This window comes from Pithys albifrons, chromosome 23, assembly GCF_047495875.1.
Source record: "Pithys albifrons albifrons isolate INPA30051 chromosome 23, PitAlb_v1, whole genome shotgun sequence".
NCBI lineage: Eukaryota > Metazoa > Chordata > Aves > Passeriformes > Thamnophilidae > Pithys > Pithys albifrons.
In genome coordinates this window covers 4,091,365-4,116,956 of record NC_092480.1, presented here as the reverse complement: position 1 = coordinate 4,116,956, position 25,592 = coordinate 4,091,365, and the positions used below count along the sequence as shown (strand labels likewise).

Here is a 25,592-nt window from a genome sequence, read left to right as displayed (position 1 = left end):
GCCCCGGAAGGAGAGGGGCGGGACCGGGGCGGGAGCGGGGCGGGACCGGGCGCTGCGGGGCCGCGCCGGGCCGGGCCGGGCGTGTCGGAGCGCGGGGTTTGGGGCGGCGGTGCCGCAGTGGTCACTCCCGCAGCCCCGGTGGTCCCTCCCGCCGCCCCGGCATCGCTGCCGCACTGCGGCCCCCCGCACCTCCCTCCGCCCCGTCTCGCCCCGGTGTCATCCCCCGCCGAGCCCCGCGCCGGCCGCGATCCAACTGCGGGGCCGCGCGGTCCGGGCGCGCCCGGCCCCGGCGCCGCATCCCGGGGCCATGAGCTTCTTCGGGTTCGGGCAGAGCGCGGAGCTGGAGCTGGTGCTGAGCGACGCCGAGAGCCGGCGGCGGGTGGAGCACAAGACGGAGGAAGGCAAGAAGGAGAAATACTTCCTCTTCTACGACGGGGAGACCGTGTCCGGGCGGGTGGTGCTCACCCTCAAGAACCCCAACAAGCGGCTGGAGCATCAGGGCATCAAGGTGGAGTTCATCGGGCAGATCGGTGAGTGGGGAGGCCTGCGGGCCCGGTTGGCCCGTCACGGTGCCTCTCGTGGGTCTGGGGAGCATTGCTGTGTCCCACGGTACCGGGGTCTTTGCCAGTGACAGGGGCTCGGGGAGCATCGCTGCACCCCATGGTACTGGGATCCATCCCCCTAGTGCCAAGGGTCCAGGAATCCTTGCTGGTGCCAAGGGTCTGGGGAGCATCACTGCATCCCACAGTACCACAATACTTGATGGTGCCAAGGGTCTGGGGAGCATCACTGCACCCCATGGTACTGGGATCCCACTGGTGCCAGGAGTCTGGGGAGCATCTCTGCATCCCTCAGCACCACAATGCTTGCTGGTGCCAAGGGTCCAGGGAGCATCACTGGTGCCAGGAATCCAGGGAGCATCACTGCACCCCATAGGACTGGGATCCACTGGTTCCAAGAGTCCAGGGAGCATCACTGCTGCCAGGAATCAGGAGAGCATCACTGCTCTGGGATCCCCCTGGTACTAAGGGTCCAGGGAGCATCACTACACCCCACAGTACCACAATAGTTGGTGGTGCCAGGGATTGAGGGGTCCTTGCTGGTGCCAGGGGTCTGGGGAGCATCACTGCACCCTGTGGTACTGGGATCCTCGCTGGTGCCAAGTAGGTTACTCTCATTCCCAGGGGATGCTTTGCTGCCTGCAGCATTCCCACAGCTGCCTGACATTATTCCACCCTCCGTGCTGGGCAGCCTGGCCTGTTCTCCAGGCTGAAGCCCCAGCGGAAGGAAGGGCATTCCAGTCCTTTTCCAGGTCATTGTTCTCCTGTCCTAATTTCTCAGTTCTGCTCCGTCACCCATTTCAGCTCTGAAATGGGTGAAACTTGGTTCTGTCCTGCAGCTGCAGGGCTGAGCCTGGACCTCCTGCCAGCTCCAGCTGCCAGGCCATGTTCCCCAACCTGGCTGTGCCCTCTGCTCCATGAGCTGTCTGTCTGCATCTCTCCTGTGCCTAATGGCTCTGTTAGGGATGCAGTGGCTCTGCCAAGGGCAGTGGTGGGTGGGTTTTGTCCATGTGTCCCAAATCACCTTCCCAGCCCTGACCCCACACCACCTTTTCCCTGGAGGCATCACCTCTCCCAAGGACTATGGGCTCAGCTTGGCTGATTCCCTCTTTACTCTCAGTGGGTGCCCAAGCGCCCCTGCACGGTTAGTTGGGTGACTTCAAGTTGCTCAGAACTTGTGGTTATCTGTGCGTGTAACCAATTGAGATTAAATAGTTCCTGCTTTCGTGGAGGAAAGGCAGCTGCCACACCCACCCTCGATGGCAGCAGAGCTGTCCATGCTTGGTGGACATGCCTGAGTCCCACAAGCCAAAATAAGTTCAGGATGTTCCTGGTGGTGTGACTGCATGCAAGGCCTCACGTCTGTGGCTCTCTGTGCTTGGCTTTAACCCCCAAAATCACTGCCTGAGAGCCATGGGCCTGCAGCCTTTGCATTGCAAATTGGGTGGTGAAGGAGCGTGAGCTGGAGGTTTCCCACCCAACCCCAATATTGCTGTTTGAGAGTTTTGCTGGCTTTGCTTGTGCCTGGCTCTGCTTTTTGGAAAGAACGGGGTCCTGTAAGTGATGGAGTGTAGGTGAGGCTGTTCACGAGAACCCAGGTTATGATTTCCTAATTGATATGATTGCCAGTGGAAATTAACCACAAACTTTGTTCCTGCTCCACTGTCTCCTCTCTGCTGCCTCACCTGCTCCTCATTCCCTGTTTTGGAAAACTTTTGAGCCATACCTATGCTGTGGCTGCACATTAGTCCTTTGTTATTGCTCATCAGGCCACTTTAATAAATCACTGATTTTTGTGCCACTGATGGCACTTCTTAGTGCTTTCCATCTCACCTCCATCTCTTGCCTTGTGTTCTGACTTCTCCCTGCCATGAGCTCAGTGTCTAGGTGAGACAATTCAACAGGTAGGGAGACCGGGATTTGAAGGGATGTGTCACAGGGAAGATGCTATTCCAGAGCAGGTACCAGAGGCCAGAATGAGCTCTGGGTCCTGCACCCTGGTGAGCACAGAACCTGTCTAAGATCTCGTTTCACCTGTGGTTGCTGTGGCCTGACCATGACACTGAAATGTTGTCAGGTTATTTTCTCAATCTGGAAACATTATAGCTCTGAAAACCTGAAATTATAATTTATGCCTGTTTGACAGGCTAATGTCTGCTGAGTGTGGGTCACATCAATCCTTCCTCTGCTTAAGGCTGCAAAATGCCAAACTATGACCTTCTGAGGTAGCAGAGAGCTCAGTACACTGACTTTGCTTCCCCTTGCTCCAAGTTTGTTTTTTGCTTTCTGCATCATATGGCAAGATGATAGAGGCTGATTCCTCTTTTTCTGTGGCACGTGGCTTCTCCCTGTCACATCAGCGAGCACTTTCCTCTCAGTGGACACACGTATTCAGTGCAGAGAGGGCTGGTTATTTATGTCACCTGCCTGCCCAGCCTAAAGGGCTTGATGACATTTGCTGTTGTGCGTAAATGAGGGGACTTCCAGTGCCAACATGTCCATTAGAGAGATAAGGTGAGCAAAGGGCTGTAAGAAACAGACATCACTTAAAAGCTGAAATCTCATCGTGAATCTCAAGGAGGGAAGAGCTGCCGTTCCTGAACACCACTAACACCCCTCAGCAGCCTCCTCTGCACAGTTTAGTGCTGACACTGAACTTGTGTGTATATGATTGTCTGATGACTGAGGTTTTTGTTTCCTCATCTAACCAGAAAGGCTTCACCTTGCAGAAGGACTGTGTGGGTGTCCTGCAGGCACCAGCTCACACGCAGGGCTGGGAAGGGCAAGTTTCGTTGATGGTGATGTGTAATACCAAGCTGTGTTAATGCAAATTGCAGAGTTTTAAGGTTTTGGTGCTTTGACTTCAGGGAGAAGACTTGGTGGAAGTGTGGAGGATTGCTTTCATTAAATGAGGAAACCTGCAGTTTCCTGGTGACGCAAGAAGGTTGTGGGAAAAGCTGAGGCAATGTGACCGTGCTGGTTACTTGAGCTGGTCTGAGCAGTGCTTCCAAAGGTGAATGCTCTTCCCTCACCCTGCTCCCAGGGCCATTAATGTATTATCCAGGGCTGGTGGAGCAGTTGACTCAGCTGCCTCCCCACACACTTGGTAGTCGTGCAGCAGCAGTCGCTGTTTAGTCCCTGATGCGAATCAAGACCACTCAAACTCTTTGTTGAAAAAGGATGAGCAGGAACTGTTGGAAGCCTCCTAGTCCTTCTGTTTTGCTCTGTCACTGTCTGCTGTTCCAGCGGTGCAGAGGTGGTTTTTCCTCACAGTAGCAATGCCTTTGGACTGGAATACAGTGTAGAAAATTCTTGGAAAGGTTTGTGTGAGCTTCAGCTCCTCTTCTCAGTCAGTCCGACCATATTTAATACTGATAACAGGTGCCCTGTGTCACCAGAAGGCAAGTTCCTAATTCGTGGTAGTAGGTGAGGCTGTGTGGACCTTTTCCTTCCTGTTTCAGCAAGGAAAGTTTTGGCCTGCTCTTGTCTCTGATGGAGAGCAGGGAACAAGTGCAGTACCTTGCACCCACAGCCTTGGTAGGTTCTGTGATTGGTGATGGAGGAGTAGGGATCTGGAGAGGAGAGTTGCTCGTGGCTGTGGAACCACCTGTGTCACATGGGATTAAGCATCACTGCTTAACCTGGACTTCTGTATTCCTAGAACTCTACTATGACCGAGGAAACCACCATGAGTTCGTGTCTCTGGTGAAGGACCTGGCTCGCCCTGGTGAATTCACTCAATCACAGACATTTGACTTCGAGTTCACACATGTGGAAAAACCTTACGAGTCCTACACGGGGCAGAACGTGAAGCTCCGGTGAGTCTGCTTGCCTGGCTGGGTCTGTGCAGTGTGCAGGGGCTGGTATTCACTGGGATGGTACAGGAGTGCAGCATCCCTTCCCAGACATCCTTGCAATGGAACTCCAAATGAATTTGGGGTGGCTGAGTTGTAAAATGCTTCCTTTGAGGACTTTATTTTATAAGCATGAATCAGGTTTTATGGAACTTGTTTTGCCTCATTTGAGTGACAAGAGAAATCAGCCCCTTCTGAATCAATCAAATACTTGCTAATTTATTTGATAATTCAAAAAATCAAAATAAATTGTTTGGTTTAGTCTCCAACAAGGACATTTTTGCTGCAATCAGCCTTGTCAACTTTAATTGTGCTCTGTATGCAAACAGATGCTGAGCTTGTAACTTGTTTGTGTGGCAAACTGTATTTCCCATCAAGGCACTCAATTGACTTAAAATCCAGTCACTGGCTTCAAAGTGGGGTTTGGAAAATTCTGAGATCTGCACAGAGAGGTGTTTCTGTGGAGACTGGAGTGATCTAATCTCTTGAAAAAGGGCAGCACTTTTAACATGTGCAGGCTTTTATTCAGATCCTTAAAACTGGGCTTAGGTAACTCAGGCTCACAAGTGCATGAAAGCTGAGAGGAGTCTTAGAAGAGTCTGCTTTTCTATTTGAAAGTTCCCTTCTGTCTTTCCCAATGTGGGTTGTTGGCTGCTCCAGAAGCCAGGGGACCAGTAAGACTGCTTGGATAGTCCAGTACAACCCATTCAGCCCCTTGTCCTTCCCTGCTCATCCCTAATCTAAGGGATCTCTCCTCAAAGGTATTTCCTGCGGGCCACTGTGAGCCGCAGGCTGAACGATGTGGTGAAGGAGATGGACATCGTTGTGCACACCCTGAGCACCTACCCAGAGCTCAACTCCTCCATCAAGATGGAGGTGGGCATTGAGGATTGCCTGCACATCGAGTTCGAGTACAACAAGTCCAAGTAAGTGTCTCAAGAGCAGCTGATGGGTGTGGGGACACATCTGCTGCAGGTTTGGAACCTTCAAAGGAATTCTGTGTCCATGTGCTCCAGTGAGGCTGGGAGACAGCTCAGATCCATGGGCTCCTCTCTTGCCCCACAGCTGTGCCCTCTGGACCAAGGAATGGGAAGCAGCAGCTCTGCCTTACTGAGCTTAGAGCACAGCTTGAAGTTCTTGCAGTAACTTCCCACTCCCTGTATCCTTGGCCATATCAGTACTTCCAGGTGTCTCCAAAGTGTGTTTGCTCCTTACCAGGCAATACAGCTGAAGTGGGACCTTAACTCAGGCCCAAAATTTGGAAACAGCACTTTTCAACTACTCTTGATGCATCTGCCCCAGCTGATGCTGGCAAATCTCCCTGCAATGTATCCTTAGTTGACAAGGTGGTGATTGGTCAAAATGTAGACTCGATGATCTCAGAGGTCTTTTCCAACCTAAATTATTCTGTGATTTGGGTTAGTTTTAATTGACCTAAAAATTCACTTCAGAGCCTTTGCTGTCACAGGGGTTTTTTGCAGATATTCAGCCTGAAAATCCATTTTTCATTTATCTGAAGATGCTAAATCTTCTTATGGATTGTTGGAGGAATAGAAGATGAAAAATGAGGGGCTGTTTGCTGGTGGAAGTGATTGATGTACCATCTCCAATGTACAGCTGGGGCTCTCCAGCCCTGGACCCCTGCACAGGGTTTGATCCTGGTGCTTTCTTCCCTCCCATGGCAGGTATCACTTAAAAGATGTGATTGTGGGGAAGATCTACTTCCTGCTGGTGCGAATCAAGATCAAGCACATGGAGATTGATATCATCAAGAGGGAAACGACGGGCACTGGGCCCAACGTGTACCACGAGAATGACACAATAGCGAAGTACGAGATCATGGATGGGGCACCTGTGAGAGGTGAGAAGGCACAGGAGCCCCTCAGAACTCCTCTTCTGAAGGCTTTTGGCCTGGGAATATCTTGCAGTATCTTCTGTTTGCTCAGTTGTAGCGTCTTGTCCTGCTGGTGGGCTCAGGGCAGTTCACACATCATTGATAATATCCCCTTCCTTCTCTGGTGTTATGAGGAGGAATTGAGGCACAACGAGCTGCAGTTCTTTTGATGAAGCAGTGGTAGAATCAGATATAAATTCACTCTTGGCATGGGCCACCAGCTGGCATTGCTGCAACTCAGAGCAGAAAGGTGATGTTCTTGATCTGTGCCAATCTCCTCTGCCACCTGTTTTCCAGTTCTATTGCCCGGCAGAGTCACCTGCTAGAGAAAATGTCACCTCACTCATTTTTTCCTGCAGTGCTGTCTCAATGCAGGTTCCTGTGCTGTTAAAGTGGAGATGGACTAGCTGTCAGCAAGGGCAGGATCTGGCTGTGGACCATGCATGCTGAGTTTTGAAGGGAGTTGAGGTCTTCTAGCTCATGTTAGTCCACTTGTGGAAACGGTGACAAAGTTGTGGCCTCGTGAGTTTCTGTTCTGCTGGTGCTCTCTGGGTTTGTATCCACATCCTGTCTATGCTGATGGCTCTGTGCACTTTGCAGGGGAGTCCATCCCCATCAGACTCTTCCTGGCTGGCTATGAGCTGACTCCAACGATGAGGGACATCAATAAGAAGTTCTCTGTGCGTTATTATCTCAATCTGGTGCTGATTGATGAGGAAGAGAGACGCTACTTCAAACAGCAGGTGAGAAGCAAAGCTGTTGTTCTCCTTGGACCTCTAGACTGTTGATTGAGTACTGTTACAAGGACCTGTTGGGAATTTGGGATTCCCATGGTGGGAGAATCATGTTCTTGACTGAGTATCTGTAAGAACTAGACAAATGAGAGTGTGCAAAGATGGTCTGGAAGGGATATCCATGCAGGTCAGATGTGTGTGGTGATGGGGAGGCATGTGGAACAAATTAGAGTGTGCAAAGATGGTCTGGAAGGGCTGTCCATGCAGATGAGATGAGTGTGAAAAGGTGGTTTAGGAGGGATGTCCATGCAGGTGAGATGAATGTGCAAAGATGGTCTACAAGGGCTGTCCACACAGATCAGATGTGTGTGGTGGTGAGGAGATGTGTGGAACATGCCTACCTGGGACTTCTTTTCTGCTCTGTTGCCTTGTGGTGGAGTTTCTGGGCTTCACCTTATCAATTCAGTGACACTAGGACAGAGCTGCCCTGGATGTCCTCTGTGTGTTCAGACCCCAGGGAGGTGTGTTCTGCCCAAATTTTCAAGCAGGCTACAGTGTGAGGGCTCTACAAGTGGCCTCATGTCCACGGCGGTGGGTGGAACACGCCAGCACGGGCTGAGTTCAGCTCAGTTCAGCCTCCGGGGCTAGGTGGGGCTGGGGGAAGGTCCCACGAGCCCTGACAAGCCTTGGCTGTGTCCCTGCAGGAGGTGGTGCTGTGGAGGAAAGGAGACATCGTGCGGAAGAGCATGTCCCACCAGGCAGCCATCGCGTCGCAGCGGTTCGAGGGGACGTCCTCGCACGGCGAGGCCAAGACCCCCAGCCAGCCCGCCGAGAACAACGGGCGGCAGTGAGGCACAGGGAGGTGCTGGGCAGCCCCCGGGCACGGCAGCACCGAGCAGGACAACACTTCAGAGACTTCATGACAATAAATATCCGTTTTTTGACTTAATTCCTTTCTTCAAAGGACTCGCAGGGTGGGAAGGGGACGGGAGGGCAAGGCAAGCTGGAGCGCTGGAGGTGCCTCAGTGCTTCCCAATCAACTGCATTCCTCTGGGATCAGCTGCATGGAGTGTCCGGAGGCTGCGGAGCTGCCTGATCTCCTCTTTGCCCCGATTGCCTGATCTCCTCTTTCATTGTGGCAGTGGGGAAGGAGAGAGCAAGTGAAGGCCAAATCTGCTGCTTCTTCCCAGTGGTGTGGAGGTTGCTTTGGGGTTGTGTGGGATGGATATTTTCTTGCCTTTCTGAAATCTTCACGAGGGGAGAATGACTTGGTGATCAGCTGGATGGGAGAGGAGGGACTCAGAGACTGTGGCGTGGCTTGCTTGGAATTGTGTAGTGTTGTCCCCTTGATACCTCCCCTTCTTTCTCTTCATGCTGGTGTCGGATTCTTCGCTACAAACAGTTGGATGCTGTAGGTGACTCAGCCCTGGGACTTCCATGGGCAGCAGCTGTGCTGTGTCCCTGCTCCGTGTCACATCAGGAGCTGTGGCTGGTTAGGAGGGAGTGAGGTGTGTGGATGCAGGAGGAGATGGCACAGGGTGGGCAGAGCGGTGAAGGTCCCAATGCTGCTGGGTGGGCAAGAAGTGGGGGCAAAGGGCTTCTGGCCAAGAGCAGTGCCTTCCTAGTCTTGTCCTGGCAGCTGCCTGAGTGCCCCCAAGATCCAGTCTCTGGTTGCTGCACTCATACAGGTCCCAGTTGCTGCTGCAGAGCAGGGGCAGACCAGCCTGGAGAGGTCTAGAGAATACTTTTGGAATGCGAGACAGAAATTGGAGCTGTCTTAAGTGTGGGTTTATGCTGTCCTTGTGACAGAGGAGGCTTTATGTGTTGACAGACAGCCGTACAGAACATGTGTGTGTTGTCTCTGGGACGAGGATTCGTGAGGACCGAAGGTGGATGCAATTGTTTGGAGAAGCTCATGGCCTGTGTGTGCTGCTTGGTGAAGCCAGGCAGGAACTGGAAGGATGGCAGAGCTCTCTGATTCCAGAGGCACATTCCTGTAGTCACCAGCGAGGTCTGAGGGCGTGTTGTGAACTGAGAACCTGAATGCGGGTTTTTCTTTTCTAAAATAAGCTGCTTTTAGTCTTCAGCTAAGTAGGCTCATGAGAACATTCCCAGAAGGAAGTGGCTCCTCTATTAAAAATCAGAGGTGGCTTTGTAGGCTTGATTGACCAAATCTGGAGAACATCCATCGTGCTTAGCTACCCTTAAGCAAGCAGGTAACCGGTTGGACCTCCTACCAGAGGGAGAGACAAGCCTGCACTAAGTGCCAGGATATGAGCTCCATCAAGTGGGATTTGCCTGGGTTTCCCCTGAGTTTGTGGCTGGCCAGGGTTTTGTCCAGCCTCCTTTTGACTCTGGAATCAGGTTCCTTTGCTTCAGTCCTACAGCTGAATGTAGAACAGTTGTCTTGCAGCTGGGAAATGGAAGTTTTTGCTTTGTGTAGAGGAGTGGTGTTGGTGGAGACAATGGGGCCAGGGTGGGAAGGGGAGCTCTTTATGTAATGACAGCTACTGTATTTCAGTGATAAATGTGTGTTTCTGCTTGCCAAAGTAAGTTATCTTTTACTCACCATGTGTAAGGTTGTGGTTTTTAGTAGAGCTGGCCAGTCTTGCTCTGTTGTAGAGGACACTAATGATCTCATCTCTGCTGAATGCTTGTGTCACACCATGTTTCTGCTCTGTACCAGTGAGGACTGTGGCTTGCTTTTCTTTACACGAGGAGTCTGTGCCATGGGCTGGAGCCCTGTCTTCCTAAGACTGGAGCAAAAGCTCACTCTAGACAACTACCTTGTTATGCCAGGGCAAGGGGTGGCCACCTGCTGCATGTGTCTCATGGCAGAGGAACCTGGATGTCACTTTGGACACTCCTCCCTCTCTCCCTCCCTGGGGGCAGCAATACACAATCCTTTAGGGACAAGTGAAGCTCCACCGGGAGCCTTTGGGGATAGCAGACTATCTTTCCATGGCTGAGCTGAGCACAGCAGCACCCTAACTACCCCCCTGGCCTTCCCTCAGCTCCCACCCTGCTTATTCCTCTGAATTGCAGGCCATGTGGTGTTACAGAAACCCTGTGGAGGAAGGTATCTCCACATCCCAGGGGTGTTGTGTTTCCTGGCTGAACAGCATCAGTGCTGGGTATGAGATCATTGACAAGACAATGTACTGTAAGGAGATTGCTGTTAAACATCTGCTCATCATTTCTGGAGGGTTCTCTTGGAAAAGGTGCATGAGCCTAGATATTGGTTTGGGTTGTTGTTTTTTTTTTCCTACTTTGTGCCCCTCTCTCCCAGAATTTAGAAATTATCCCCATTTTTACTGAATCTAATGGACCATTCAACCTGTTACCCACTAGGCCCTCTGTCTGGGGTGGAGCAGATGTTCTGAGCATCCTTAGAGAGAAGTTGGAGCATAAGGTCACTCCAGGACAAGGTACTATAGAGGAGTGTTTCATTTGCATGTTAAGGGGCAGGTGCTGCTCGAGCACCCCCTGAGCTGGTGGTTCTGTGCTGTACTTGGGCCATTCCCTCTCTCCCAGGCAGAGGGGAGTGGGCAAGTACTAAACCAAGCAGTGCAACCTGTAATTAAGCCTCTGCTGTGTTTACATGTTTCTTAATTCGTTGTCTTTTCAATGGCTGTATTTTAAAACTTGGGTTTTTTGTCTCTCCAATTAAAAAGAGCCAGCCCTGGCTGTCAAATGCTGTGCATGAGTTTGTCTGATATGCTTTATATTGGGGCTGAGTTGGGTTGGGTTTTTTTTCTGGGGTATTAAGAGATTTGTCTGTAGTGCCAGAATGTGCAGCTCTCCAGATATGCTCAAGGGGTTGGTCCTTTGCTATCCTTAGAAATCCTTGGTCTTTCTTGAGTCATTTCTTAGCAGATGTGCTGGTGGATAACCCATGCTTAAAAATTAGCAAGTTGACTTTATTTTCCTCTATTTCCCTGATGTCAGAACTAAAAGAACATGGGAAAATTTGTACCTGCAGGAAGTTAACTGTGATCTGCTTTGTATACACCTCCCTAGAGAGAATATTTACAAGAGCCTGTGGTGGCAGAACAATGGGGAATGGCTTCAAACTGAAAAAGAGTAGGTTTATAGATACATGGAAGGAATTCTTCCCTATGAGGATGGGGAGATCCTGGCACAGGTTGTCCAGAGAAGCTGTGGCTGCCTCATCCCTGGAAGTGTTCAAGGCCAGGTTGGACAGGGCTTGGAGCAACCTGGGATAGTGGAAGGTGTCCCTGCTCAAGGCAGGGGGTGTGATGGGATGAGCTTTAATGTCCCTTCCAACCCAGTCCACTCCATGATTCTATTATTCTAAATTTTCTTGTTCTAGACAGAACTTAGTGATACCTTTCTGCATAAAAATGTCCCTCTGCAGTACATGGAACTGCACAAGATCCAGAACCAAACATCTCAAAGAGGATGTACCTATTCCTTCAAGAAATAAATAGCAGATTTTTCCACTATTAAAAACCAAGTTGCTGCAGTTGATTCCAAAAGGCTTTATTTATTTAAAAATAAGCAAAAATAAGTGTGTCAGAGGAAGGGACGTGTGTCAGAGAACCATGTGCAGGTGCAATTGTGGTGCTGCAACCGAGCAGGTGAACTTGAGAACTGTGCTGGTGAGGAGGAGGCATCAGCAGGCTGGGGGGAAGCTGTGCTGCTCTCAGGTCCTTAATGTGGCTTTTCCTCTTCCAGGCTCAAGACAAAATCAAATTCCTCTGCATTAAAAAGATAGAAAAAGCTGTAAGTAGAACTTCCAGGATCCCTGAGTGAGAGTTGTCCCTCACAGAGGGAATGGCATCCGGAGTCCAAGGGGGTTCTTACCTTGTGTCAGTGGTTGGATGGAAAGACGTTGTCTGGTGAAGAGCATCATGTCCTTCAGGGGCCCCCCATCTGCTTTATGTGCCAGGTGGTGAGCCTTGATCTCAGAGAGGGGGATGAAACGCTTGGTCATCCGCACAAACTGCACATCCACCTGGGCAGGGATGGGCAGCAAAGGAGCAGGGTTGGACAGGGATAAACCCTCCAGATGGCACATAACATCTTTGGAGGGGATAAAGATTTTAAACTGAAGCAAATGACTGATGTGCACCACCTTATAGCAGCCTGGAAGCTTCTCCTTGCTCAAGGCTAAAAACTTCCAGGTACCTCTGGCAGGTGATTTGTCCCACAAATCAGCACTGTGCAATAGCAGTGTGCATTCATGTTGTCTCAGACAAGATGTGGGATGTAGCCAGCCTGTGATCAATCCCTTCCCTGTAATTTAACATGCCTCGAAAGTACAGCTTTGTTTGTTGTGGACTGAGAGTGGTGCTTAAAAATGTTCATTTTCCTAACCCAGAGCTCTGCCATTCATGGAGGCCAGCTCTGCTCCCAGACAAGATCTGGAAATTCAGGGAGATATATTTTGGCAGCGTCCTGGAAGGGACAGGGGTAAAGGTAGAGAAAACAGGATTGATTTTCTCTTGGGAGAGAAAAAGGCAGCCAGGCCAGGATGGAAGCTTAAGATTTGCAATATGATGCAAAGAGGCTTCTCCCATGACTCAGCTTGCACACGGAGCTTGGAACAGCTGTATTTAGTGCAGTACATTACCATAGACCATTTGGGGTTCTCCTTTCTGCTGGTGGAATCATAGTGGGGATCCTTCTGATCAAACTGTGTGTGATCAGGGTAGGCCTCCTTTACAATCTGAAGCAGAAGAGGAGAAGAATGTGAGACAAGTCCCACCTGTTTAAAAACAACTGTCAGCAAAGGGTATGAAATGCCCTTTGAAAAAGCTGTGCCTAGACACAAGGAATAATCCTAGTGCAAAAATCAGCCATGGTTTCTCTGAACTCCATTCTAATGGTGAGATGTGTTTCCTTTACATTTCTTGGGTGGAAGCACTGCAGAACAGTATAGCTTTTGGAAATCTGTGTGGAAGGAAAATATGCAACAGAGGAAAATTGGGTACATGATGACAGTCTTTGTAAAGAGTTCTCCTCTTAGAGCTTTTCTGTGCCAGGGTTTTATACTCCTGCCTTGTGGGCTCAACTGACTAGAATTTAGTGAGTCAGATTTGAATCAGAGTGTGGAGCAACACTTGACTTGGCTGGGAGTGCCCTGAAATGTCAGCAGGAAAACAGCACTGTGGTTCCATCTCTCTGGGGACAGATGCTTGAGTCCGGCGTGTACTGTTGAGCTGAGGTGCCCTGGGCTCATTCCCTGCTCAGACTGAACAACTCCTGCACCCCTTTGGTGCTGAGACACAAGTACTGAGCTGTTTGATAACCCACCCATTATTGCTTCACCAAAAGAGAACACAGGCACACTCACCTTGACAATGGCCACGATGCCAGGCTCTTTGCAGTTACTGTGGTAGAAGAAAGCCTGCTGCCCAAGTTTCATGGCTCTCAGGAAATTCCTTGCCTGTCAGGAGTAAACAAGAGACTTGCAGCTCTTTCTATCAAGCTCTCAGGGCTTCATTAAAAGCAGCCAGGAAAGGAACGAACAGCAAGAGAGGTAGATGTGCTGCAGAGCTACTCAGATTTCCTACAGTTGTCATAGAGATGTTTTTGTGTTGGAATAAAATTAAGTGAAAACAAGGCTGAAGAGCAAGATCCTGTTGGTTACAAAGTGTGTTGGGAATTCAACAGCTCAGCCACTTTTTTTCCCAGTGACTTAATTTCCTGTAAGCAAACAGGCAGCAGAGCAGATCCTGTATAGGGAGAAGCATATATAGTACAGAGATCATATTTAGTAGGGGAAGCACATGGAATTCCTTTGGAAGAGAAAGCCCTACACTGACAGGGCATATTTGGGTAAGTACAGACTTGCTAAAAGGTGTCAAAGGTTGGTCTAAGCTAAAGAAAAACTGGGTGATTTGACTTAATACTCCCTAGCCTGAATATACCCCTGATTTAGAGGCAACTAGGCAGGAGTTTAAACTTGAGACTCCTGCCAAAATGCACCTGTATAAACAGGCAGAGTGCCTCAAAAGGAAATGCTTCAGGCAGAGGGAACCAGTTACCTGTGAGGGCAGCCACCCTTTTCCTAGTGCTGTTTCAGTGACTCTCCATGTGCTGCTTACCTGGTAGTTTCTCACTCCATCCCAACAGGTTGTCTGATTGGGCTGAGCTTTCAAGTCATCAACACTGAACTGCCAAAAGGAATGAAAATACAGGTTAATTCAGGAGGTATCTGGGCTTCACTGTGTCATTGTCTACACTGAGCCTGAATATTTGCTGCTAGTAGCTCCTTCTATTATAGTATGAACTTGACACAATTTTTTCTTCCCACAGGGGCTAAGCAGAAGCCTTTACAAAGGAGGAACACTGCAGTGGTGTAAAGGCAGAGCCTGAAATAGAGGCTGCCCCTGTGATCCACAGCCAAGCATCCTGAGGACCTGATTTCCTCTTTTATCACACATATGAAACCCCAAGGTTGTCATCCTGGGAAAACACAACATTATGTCTTTCTATTTCCAGGAAGACAAATGGGGTTTGAGATGAAAAAACAATCTGAGTTGTCTGATCCTGTCACTCAGCATCTGGGCAGGAGGGACACTGCTGCTGTCCCTTGCTGAGCAGGGAGGGGTGTCAGTGCTTACTTTCACATCCACCCCCTTCTCCAGCCTGCTCTCTGGTTCTGATTTCAGCAGCCAGTGACAATATGTGATCTTGCTTTCCTCCCCACCAGACTCAGATTCCTTTGCCTTCTTCCAGTTCTTCCATCCTGACTTGGAACTCCCAGCTGGAGGTTTTGCAGACTTCTCTTCTTCCTCATTATCTGAAGTCTCCTCCTCGGTTTTGGCAATTTTAGCATCAGGCTCTTTTTTATCTTAAAGGAAAAGAAAAACCACTCAGATAAAACACATTTTGTTTCTGAAAAATGACTGGTGCTGAAATATTTTTAGTTGTTTAAGCTGGTTTCACCTGACTGAAGCAGATGTTTGGTGCACCCCAGGTGTTAAGGGTAAGGTAGCAGCATTATGCACCAATGATTCTGAGTATTTCTAGTTTGCATCTGAAATAAGTATATTTTTTGTGTGTGTGCAGTATGCACAAATGGAATTTAACAGTCACAGTTAGTCGTTGGAGAAAAAAAAAAACAGAATAGACCACGTTGCCCACATGAAGGGTAGTTGATTTTTTTTAATTAATTGCTGAGAAATCAGCTGCAGGCTACAAAGTTGATTTAGGTGGATCTGGTGAGCAGCAGGAACATTCAGCAGCAAAGTAAGCTATTTCCATTACTGCAGTGGCTGGAAACCTTATCTTAAGCCTCCACTGAGCTACCTGTTCAGAAGGGGATTCATATCCCTTGTTTCTTCAGGATCCAGACAAAAAAGAAAAAAAACAATTATTAAGAAATTATTAAAGGGTATGAAGGTGGTTATTTATGCTAGAGTGGATCAAGCAGATGACTGGCATGGATGAGCCAACTGTACAATTTTTTCATCTTATATTTTAAACACCAAGTGCAAGGGTTTTGCCTCTTTTTTTTAATTTTTTTTTTCAGATGGTACCAAATCAGCTTCCTGGAACTGCACTGGATATTCTCCTCATAAATGGGCATGAATATTCCCAACCAGAACACATCACTGTGCTAATCATACACCTCATCTCGGCCTCGCATGGGTGCTCAGCCCCTTCTGCACAGGAAATGCTGTCTGTAAACCATGTGGCTCTGAAAGGCAGACGGTTAACACGGCTGGGCTGTAGTTTCACTGCAGCTGGAACCTCAAATGAGAGATGATGCTAAATCAGTCAGGATGGCAGCACAGACCTGCTACTGCTCCTTTGTCTCTCTTCCTGCTCGGCCAAGGCATCTCTGGTCTCTTTGGATTATCTTCACCTGACGAACGAGAGGAGGAATTACTGTTTATTCAGGCAAGCTGAGAAAAGTACAGCTGGCTGGGGCAGGGAGGTGTAGGCGCTGGAGGGCGAGTGGAAAGAGAATCAATCTTTCCTTGAGCTGCCACTTCCTCTCTCGGTGTGAGCGCTGGCAGGGGCTGGGACCGCACCCTGGGGCGCTGATGGACATCAGCAGCAGGGCTGGATTCCTGCAGCTCCAGAGCCCTGGGCAGCAGCCAGAGGGAGCAGCGCTCCCCTCCCAGCCCCGAGGGTCGGGCTCAGCCTGTTGCTCGCCGCGCATTGCTCGATACAGTCCCTTCGGGAATGTCTCCCTCTGGAGGCATTAAACCCACCGGGACGCCTTCCTGTGTCACCTGCTCCAGGTGACCCTGCCGTGGCAGGGGGGATTGGAGCGGGTGTTCCCCAGGGGTCCCTCCCCACCCGGACAACTGTGCAAAGGGCCGAGCTGGGCGGCCCATCCCATCCCATCTGTGCTCTGCTCTGAGCTGGCCTCCTCCTGCCAGGCCGGCTGGCATCAACTTTTCCACCTTCCATGCCAGGCTTTCCCGCTCCCTCCGTCCCTCCCTGCCTGCCGCCCCCCAAGCCCCGGCTCACCGGCCGCGCCGCCGCAGGTTCGGGATGAGGATGCTCGGGGTGCGGGAGGAAGAGATGTCGGAAGCGGTGCCCGCTATGCAAACGCCGGGGCAGGGCCGGCTCCCCTCGCTCCCTCCCCGCTCGGGCGGGCGGTGCCGGGGGCAGGACTACAGCTCCCAGCCTGCCCCGCCGGGAACGGGGAGCCGGGAACCGGGAGCGGCCCCGGCCATGGCCATGGCGTGGCGAGCGGCCCCGCGGCTGGCGGCGCGGCTGGCGCTGGGGCGGCGCGGGATCGCATCCTGCATCGACCGTAAGGATCCGGGGATGCCCCGAGCCCGGCCCCGGCACCGCTGGGGCAGTCGGTGTGGGGGGAGATGGAGAGCGGCTCGGTGGTCCAAGACCTCCTGTCCCCACTCCCTGTGCCCCCGCTCCCGCTCAGAGGGACCTGGGCTCGGACGCGGTGCCCGGCAATGGGGCTGTGCTTGCAGGGAAAGGTCCTTCACACTCCTTGTACCTCCCTTACCTTTTTTAGACCCTGCCCGGCAATGGGGCAGTGCCCAGCAGTGTGACAGAACCCACAGGTGAAGGTCGTTCCCCATCCCTGTATCCCTCTTAACTTTGTTAGACTATGCCTGCAAGGAAAGGTATTTTCCCCTCTTTGTATCTCTCTTAACTATTTTAGACCCTGCCTGGCAATGGGACAGTGCCCAGCAGTGGGAGAGAACCCACACGTAAAGATCTTTCGCCATCCCTGTATCCCACTTAGCTTTGTTAGACTATGTCTGCAAGGAAAGGTATTTCCCCCTCTTTGTACCTCTCTTACCTTTGTTAGACCATGCTCAGCAGTGGGACAGAACCCATAAATAAGGGTCTTCCCCCCCTGTACTTCTCTTACCTTTGTTAGACCTTCACGGTTTTTCCAGGCTTGTCAGTGAATCCAAGAATATGTCAGAGAAAGGGGGATTATAAGAAAGCCCCTCCCAAAGCCCCCTGCTCTCAGCACAGTTCATGATGTTCCTGAGAAAGAGAGAAGTGATCTCTGCAGCAGAGACCCTGAGCTGTTTGTATGAGTTAAGGGGCCCTTTGAGGTGTGGAAGAGGTGGTTGTGCTGCTTTCCCATAACTGACACGTGTTCTGATCTCTTCCTGCTTTTCCAGCATCTGTTGGACTGACTGAGGATCAGAAGGAATTCCAAAAAGTTGCCCTGGATTTTGCTGCCAAGGAGATGGCTCCTTACATGGCTGAGTGGGATGAAAAGGTATGACAGCCTTGGTTGTACTGCTCACTTTTTCCTCTCTTAGCATGTTGTGTTCCTTGGGTCTCACCAAGGGGTTCCTGCGATAGCTCCTTGGGGCTGTCATCTTCTCTGTAGAGATTTTTATTGAAGCTGCTGCTGCAGCAGGAGTGAGAAGTCATCAGAAATACCTTGAAGCTTTCCTAGCCAGGCTCTTCAGTCACCTGAACCCTGGATTACTCTGGAAGATGGAATGTATCTGTGTAGGGAGCCACCTCTTCTTTAACCCACTCAGCTAATTTAAACTCTGCAGGAATGTGGGACTGGACTTGGTATCCCAGGTGTACCAAAAGATTGAACTGATGATGGATATTCACTTGGGATCTCTATGCCTTCCCCAACAGGAAATATTCCCTGTGGAAACCATGAGGAAGGCAGCCCAGCTGGGATTTGGTGGCATCTACGTGAAACCAGATGTTGGTGGCTCTGGATTGTCACGACTTGACACCTCCATAATCTTTGAAGCTTTATCAACAGGATGTACCAGCACCACTGCTTACATGAGCATCCACAAGTGAGTGTGTCTGCAGAGGGGTGGATGGAAAACACAGCTGTTCTGTGGGCTCTAAATCCAGCTGGAGACAGTTCCCTCGGTGCTGCTTATTATGTAAATATTTAAATTGTGACCTCAAGTAGACACACCCCTGTGAGGATCCCTGGATGGCAGTAAACAAATAGGCTACAAGAACTGGGATACCACCAAGAAGTAATTTTAGCTTTGTGGCATGCAAGTTGGGATTAAGTTCTGGATTTTGTTCCCTGCCCTTCCACTTAAGCTGTCTATAGATAGTAACCTGCTTGGAAAAAGCCTTTGTGCATTGGCCATGCTGTGACAGAGCCCAGAGGCACCAGCTGATACCAGGGCCCTGTTCTGCTTGTACAGACATGTCCAGGGACAGGCTCACTTGGCACAGGAAGCTGGAATGATGATGCCTCCTCCTTCCAGGTGCAGTTTCCTAGGAGAGAGTAGGCAAAGCCTGAGGCCATTAATGCAGTTCTGTGGTGAATGGCAGGTGATGATCTTCTTCCTGGCTTCCATGACACCTCATTTTGTCCCAATACACTCTCAGGCCTCAGGGCTTGTGGTTGCACCCCATCCAGGGGTGTTCTTGTGTGACCTGCCTTCCTCCCAGGGCTGTGTTCACACCCTGTAAAGCTGCCCTTTCCCTCCACTCCAGCATGTGTGTTTGGATGATCGACACCTTTGGCAATGAGGAGCAGCGGAGCAGGTTCTGCCCATCGCTCTGTAGCATGGAAAAATTTGCCTCTTACTGCCTGACTGAGCCAGGTGAGCATCCTCAACCAGGAAACCTTCTCCCTTCCCATACTTTAAGATGGGAAACTTCCCATAGTTTAACTGGACATGAACTTTGCTTGGAGCTGGAGGTGAAAAGTTCCTTTTTGTGTTCATTTGGGAAGCTGGGGAGGGGCATATGGTGGTTGCTGAGATTCTCATGGTACAAACCCAGGTGTCAGTGGGTATCATCCTGAGGAGAATTTGTAGGCTCTGGACTCTCTGCTTCACTGTCTGCTTCCCTACCTCGCCAACAGGGAGTGGAAGTGATGCAGCTTCCCTGCTGACCTCAGCTCAGAGGAAGGGGGACACCTATGTCCTGAATGGCTCCAAGGTACCTCTTTGCTCCTCCTAAAGCTGCCTGCATGCTGGGGCCTGACTCTCACTGTCCTGCCCATCCCCTGCTTTCTCCCTCTCTGTGCATTCTCCCAAGGCAGGATGTGCTCTGCAGAGCTTTCACCAGAGCGTAGTACAGCTGTGTCCCTAAACTCATCCTGGCTGTTGGGTCTTTGCCCCTCCATCTCTGTATCCCAGCTGCAGGGTCAGGGTTAGCTTATGAAACCACCCCAAAGCCACACAAATTTTCTTTTTGTGCCCTTCTGCAGGCCTTCATCAGCGGGGGAGGTGACACTGATGTGTACGTGGTGATGTGTCGCACAGGAGGGCCAGGCCCCAAGGGCATCTCCTGCCTGGTGCTGGAGAAGGGGACACCAGGGCTCAGCTTTGGCAAGAAAGAGAGGAAGGTAAGAGGCTTGAGGGAAGTTCAGGACAGAGATCAATCACAGAAGCATTTAGGTTTTAGGTTGCATTTAGGTTAGAAAATACCTCCAGGATCATCAAGTCCCACCTTGGACCAATCATCACTTTGTCAACCAGACCAGAGCACTGAGTGCCATGTGCAGTTGTTTCTTGAACATCTTCGGGGATGGAGACTCCACCACCTCCCTGGGCAACCCTTTCCAATCCTTGACAACCCTTTCAGTGAAGAAATCCTTCCTCCTGTACAACCTGAACCTCCCCTGACACAGCCTGAGGTCATGTCCTCTTGTCCTGATGAGATTGTCTGTGCAAAGCATTTGGGATCTCTTCTTGGAGGGAACTGGAGTCCAAGCCTGGCATGGCTTTACCAAACCAAGGCCAGCTTTGATGAAGTTTGCCAAATACCCATCCCTTTGTTAAGTGAAGGATTTTAGTCTCATGAACACCAAGGTTCATTGGATCTGTGCCTCTTCTCAAACACATTCCAGTTTCCACACTGAGGACAAACCATGCAGAGGCAGCTTGGCAGTGAGAGCGAGGGGTTGGGTGCAGGCTGGATGGTCCTCTGCAGGAGCTGGAGGGGTGCTGCTCCTCAGGCAGTGTGGAAGGTGCTCTGCTTTTCCCAGGTAGGCTGGAATTCCCAGCCAACTCGTGCTGTGATCTTCGAGGACTGTGTTGTTCCTGTTGCCAACCGGCTGGGAGCTGAAGGGCAGGGCTTCAGCATCGCCATGCAGGGGCTCAATGGAGGCAGGATAAACATTGGTGAGAGGGGCAGGGGAGGAGGGCAGGATCATCTTGCTGCTCATCTGAATTAGGTTCATATTCACCCTGTGTCCTTGGCTTCTCCCACCAGCTTCTTGTTCGTTAGGAGCTGCCCATGCCTCCATCCTCCTGGCTCGGGAACACCTCACTGTCCGCAAACAGTTTGGGGAACCTCTAGCAAACAACCAGGTAACCTTCCATCCGCTCTGCACCCCAGAGCTGTGCTCTGCCTGATCCTGCTGAGCAAACAGCCAGAGGTGCCATCACTCCCTTCTCAGGGTCTTCCCTGGAGAAGTCAGGAACACGCTTTTCCTGCACAAGGAAGCGCCTCAGGGCTGAGCGCTGCCTGAAGGCGGTGGGGCTGCGGGTCAGGCCCCTCTGAGGGTGCTGACCGTGCTCCCTGTGGTGCTGGCAGTACCTGCAGTTCAGACTGGCAGAGATGGCCACGAGGCTGGTGGCAGCGCGGCTGATGGTGCGCAACGCGGCGCGGGCGCTGCAGGAGGGACGGGAGGACGCGGCCGTGCTCTGCTCCATGGCCAAGCTCTTTGCCACCGACGAGTGCTTCCTGGTAGGTCACTCCAACAGCACATGGTGGCATAACCTCTGAGACCCCTCCTGAGTGCCCAGGGTGGTAGGAAGAAGTTTGATGCTGTAGCAACCCAGACCCAAGTGTGTTCATTGAGTCAGAGTCTCATTTAGAGAGAAAGACATGGACCTGTTGGAGCAATGACCACCCTGGTCATCAGAGGGATGAGTCCCTCTCATATGAGTAAAGGCTGAAAGAATTGGGTTTGTTCAGCCTGGAAGAAAGAAGGCTTTGGGGTGACCTAATTGCAGCCCTCTGGGATCTGAGCAAGCCTACAAGAAAACTGGAAAGAGAATATTTACAAGAGCAGGTAGTGACAGGACAAGGGGGAATGGCTTCACACTGAAAGAGCAGGTTTAGATTAAATATTGGGAGGAAGTTCCTTACTGTGAGGGTGATGATGCCCTGGCATAGGTTGCCCAGAGGAGCTGTGGCTGCCCCATCCCTGGAGCGTTGATTGGATGGAGCTTGGAGCATCCTGGTCTAGTGGAAGGTGTCCCTGCTCATGGCAGGGGATTGGAACAAGATGAGCTTTAATGTCCCTTCCAACCCAAGCCATTCTATGATTTTAGTACCAGGGTGTTTTACAAGACAGAGTTCTGCACCTGTGGATGCTGCAGGATCAGTCTCTCCACAGTGCTTTCTGCACTACTTCCTAGGGGACCAAGAAGGGAGACAGGACAGGGGGCAGAACATTTCTATTTCCAAAGGACAATGTTCATGTTGCATATAGTGATCGTTCCTAGGTAGCGTGTGGTCTTTCCCAGACCACTGAAAAATATGTGATCACTTTGAAAAACACTTTATCATTTTGATACCTTATCAAAAGGTCTCTTAAAAGAGAAAGCAGGAAGCAAGAAAAAGGAAAAGGAAACCTGCCCCTTGACACTTCCTAGATCAGTGTCATTTCGAATCTACTGTATTTTCTCAGCACTCTGTGTTTTTGCTATTATTATTTTTTATATCCCAAATTGACAGATAGGAGTCGTGTTTCCATGGAAACCAGCGTCCTTCAGCTCTTCCCCTGACTGGGCGCCAGGTGGCGATCGGGTGGTTCGGGTTTGCATCCTCAAACCACAGAAATGCAGCAAAAACCGCCTTATTCCCTAAAAACACCCATTCCTGGGTATTTCTATACCCGTTCCTGGGTGTTTCCATGCAGTTCTTTTCGCACAAACGCACCCTTAATGTGAGACAGCACTTGGGTATCGTGATAGCAGCGAGAGCAGGTGGGGACTGAGCAGAGCCTTGGTGTCACATCACGCTTTTAAGAGATGAGATGGGGCAAAAAAGCAATGAGCCCAGGTTCCTGGGGTCTTACCGGGCTTCTGTCACTGCTGTGTCCTCCAGAAGTCACCTCAGCAGGGATATTCTCCTCTCAGATCTGTAACCAGGCTCTACAGATGCACGGGGGCTACGGCTACTTGAAGGACTATGCAGTGCAGCAGTTTGTGCGAGACATCAGAGTCCACCAGATCCTGGAAGGTGAGAGGCACTATCAGTGACTTGACAGTGGAGTCAGGAGAGAAAACCCCCTCTGGAGGCCCCCTCCTTGCCACATGACTCTGATTCTTGGGTTTCAGAGTCCTGTTTTGCTCTGAGCATGAGGTGCCCCTGAATGTCCTGTGTGTGAGTGCCCTGGCTGGGAGCTCTGGGTGTGTTGGAGCAGTTGCTCTCTATTTTAAGAGCCTTACAGCAGAGGAAGATATTTAGTTGTCCTGTTAGCAGTGCCTCTGTCCAGTGTCATCCCATAACTCCTTGTCACGTGATGATTCTCCCTAACAATTCCTTTCCTGTGATTGTGGTTTGTCTGCACTCTTTGACATCATGTCCCTAACAGTGTCTGGCCTTCTCTAATCTCAGTGTGGTCTCAGACATTTTGTTTCCCCTCCTTCACCTACAACCAGGGTGTCTGATAAGGGACATGTTTCCAATACTGAGTGGGTTTGCAGCCTTTGTGTGTGTTGCATGTGTAAATGGTGAAGCAGAGAGCTCAGATGTTGGTATAAATCCAGTTCTGCTCAATGCCTGGTGCTTGCACCCTCCCAGTGCCCCCAAAAAAGCAGCACCAGCATCTGAAGCCTTTCCCAAGCAATGTGCTGGTACTTGGCAGCTCTGTTTTGGCCCAGCACCTCCTAAATGCCACCTCAGCTGGTGGGAAGAGCTTTTCTGTGCTGTAAACTGCAGATCAAGCTGGATCAAGCTGGATCAGGGAAGAATGCTCTTGGCCTTTTTTGGGGGGGGAAATATTGGACCATCTCTTAACTGTCTGTCCTTTGCACCCCTGTCCTGCTGCAGGTACCAACGAGGTCATGAGGATGATTGTGGCCAGGAATCTGCTGCAGGGATGATGCCAGGATCCAGTCTCCAGCCTTAAAATTCTTTTGCCTGTTACAGCTCAGCCTGTTTCCCTCCCCTGCTCACCAACTCTGTCCCCAGGAGTGGAGAGGGGGATCCCCCAGTGGAAACAGTCTTCCTGCCTTATCCCGACGGGAGCACAGCTGGATGGCACAGCTGCACTCTGTGCCTGGCAGAGCTGCTGTCACCAGCCTGGAGACATAAATCACAGCTGTGAATACAAGTCTCTGTCTCCAAATCTTGCTCCTGGCCTGCTTGCCACCCATTCTCCTTGGAACAGAAGCACTAGACCTGCTGCTCACCTCTGCTGAGCCAGGACTAGAATGGGAGCTCAGGCAGAGGAGCAGCCTGACCCCATGGGACGAGTGAAATCTTTAGTTTGAGGGAATTAATTGCTCTGCTTACAAGCCTGGGTGCTGAGAGCAGCCCTGGGAACAGATGATGCACAGGTACTGCAGCTCCAACCACCTGCAGAGTGCAGTGGCTTTTTAACCCAGGACTGGGATGCCTCTTGCTTAGGTTGAAGCACTCCTCTCCCTCTTTTCCCAGCACACCTTTCCTGATGTCCCCACCACTGTTTCTTTTCTATATTCCCACCACATCTTGGTGCTTAATCTCAAAGAAGCCTTTGCAGCACAAAAGTGCAATTGAAAAACTAAAGTTCTGCACAGAAATATTGAACTCAGTTGCCTCAGTGCTGTCAATCATGTAAGGAGAGTAAAAGTATATGTAAATTAAACTATTTTTCCCCTCGGGTTTGGAATCAATAAAGCAATGATGGAAATGTTATTGGAGTGTCAGTTGTGATAATTTTTTTCTGTGGTATTTCAGGTGATTAAACAGAACTAACAGAGAATTTTCAATGTAGGGGTTGCAAAATAGTTCTGCTTGAGGGTTTTTTAGTTAATATCTTTATTAATCACTTTAAATCAACCAGCTCCTCTTCTCTCTCAGCAGTACCTGGCAGGGAAGGGAGAGGACTGAGCATTAGCAGCAGAATCATGAAGTGGTTTGGGTTGGAAGAGACCTTAAAGACTATCTGGGGACACCTTCCATTATAGACCAGGTCTGGACAAAGGTCTTTTTTGATCTCAGAGTTTCCACCCAGCACGAGGCTGTTGCTGGCAGGCCCTGGAGTCTCCTCCCTTGGTTTATGGCACATTGTGCAAAGGGAATTTCTCTTGCAGGGCTGTGAAGGCAGTTTAGGGTGTGAACACCTGGGCCTGAGACAGGAACTGCCCCCTGCCCACTGGGGAGAACCCCTGTCTGGGCAGGAGAGCTGCCCTGGGGCATGGGAGGGGGCTCTGACCAGGGTCTCTCTCTGGGGTCTCTGGTCAAGGTCTCTCTTGGGGGGTCTCCAGTCAAGGTCTCTCTTGGGGGTCTCCAGCTGGGGTTTCTGTCTGGAGTCTTTTTGAGGGATCTCTGTTGGGGGTCTCTGCCAGGGGTTTCTCTTTGGGGTCTCTGGTGGGGGTCTCCCTCTGGGATCTCCGGCCAGGGTCTATCCCCTGGGGGTTTGTATCCAGGGGTTTCTCTTTGGGGGTCTCTGTTGGGGGTCTCTCTCTGGGATCTCCAGCCATGGTCTCTCCCCAGTGTGTCTATTGGGGGTCTGTATCCAGGGGGTCGCTCTTTGGAGTCTCTCTTCAAGGTCTCTATTGGGGGTCTCTCCCCAGAGTTTCTCTCCAGGGTCTCTATCAAGTGTCTCTCTCCTCTGGATGCCTGTCTGGGTGTCTCTCCCTGGGCTCTGTCTCCAGAGTCTTTACCAGGGGTGTCTCCCGGGGGTCTCTCTCCCTGGGGGTCTGTGCTTGGGAGTCTCTCCCAGGGATCTCTGTCAGGGGGTCTCTCTCATGGGTCCCTCTTGAGGGTCTTTCTCCAAGGCCTCTATCGAGGGTCTTTATTGCAAGTTTCTCCAAGGTCTCTCTCTATCGTGGGTCTCTCCGGGGGTCCCTACTGGGGGTCTCTCCAAGGTCTCTCCGGGGGTCTCCCCCCGGACACCCCCCCCCCGCCGTTCCCGCGCTCCCGCCCCCTCTGCCCCGCACGCCCCGCCCCTCCCCGCGCGCGCGCGGGG

At 51.0% G+C, this 25,592-nt stretch overlaps 3 protein-coding genes across 4 annotated transcripts; 2 read left to right on the top strand and 1 right to left on the bottom strand.

The window, feature by feature from the left end:
• Positions 1-31: 31 nt before the first annotated feature.
• Positions 32-10,741, top strand: VPS26B (VPS26 retromer complex component B). The gene is made up of 6 exons (XM_071576249.1): positions 32-530; positions 4,222-4,378; positions 5,176-5,340; positions 6,100-6,275; positions 6,909-7,051; positions 7,747-10,741. Exons 1-6 carry the CDS (start codon positions 308-310, stop codon positions 7,891-7,893), a joined length of 1,011 nt encoding a protein of 336 aa, XP_071432350.1. The 5' UTR covers positions 32-307; the 3' UTR covers positions 7,894-10,741.
• A 789-nt stretch (positions 10,742-11,530) lies between these two features.
• Positions 11,531-16,623, bottom strand: THYN1 (thymocyte nuclear protein 1). The gene is made up of 8 exons (XM_071576294.1): positions 16,496-16,623; positions 15,813-15,881; positions 14,635-14,864; positions 14,116-14,184; positions 13,362-13,454; positions 12,639-12,734; positions 11,870-12,020; positions 11,531-11,763 (listed from the first exon to the last, which is right to left on the bottom strand). The coding sequence occupies exons 2-8, from the start codon at positions 15,853-15,855 to the stop codon at positions 11,717-11,719; spliced, it is 729 nt and encodes a 242-aa protein (XP_071432395.1). The 5' UTR covers positions 15,856-15,881; positions 16,496-16,623; the 3' UTR covers positions 11,531-11,716.
• Positions 16,624-16,650: 27 nt separating this feature from the next.
• On the top strand, positions 16,651-24,316 carry ACAD8 (acyl-CoA dehydrogenase family member 8). 2 transcript variants are annotated; one of them, XR_011699613.1, is made up of 11 exons: positions 16,651-16,784; positions 17,632-17,732; positions 18,113-18,282; positions 18,947-19,056; positions 19,320-19,396; positions 19,668-19,805; positions 20,448-20,583; positions 20,675-20,772; positions 20,999-21,151; positions 22,520-22,654; positions 23,468-24,316. XR_011699613.1 is itself a non-coding variant. In XM_071576293.1 (11 exons), exons 1-11 carry the CDS (start codon positions 16,703-16,705, stop codon positions 23,518-23,520), a joined length of 1,221 nt encoding a protein of 406 aa, XP_071432394.1. In that variant the 5' UTR covers positions 16,653-16,702; the 3' UTR covers positions 23,521-24,316. The 2 variants fall into 2 exon arrangements, 1 of the variants encoding a protein (XP_071432394.1); XM_071576293.1 differs by having other exon boundaries at positions 16,653-16,784; positions 22,552-22,654.
• The last annotated feature ends 1,276 nt before the right edge of the window (positions 24,317-25,592 follow it).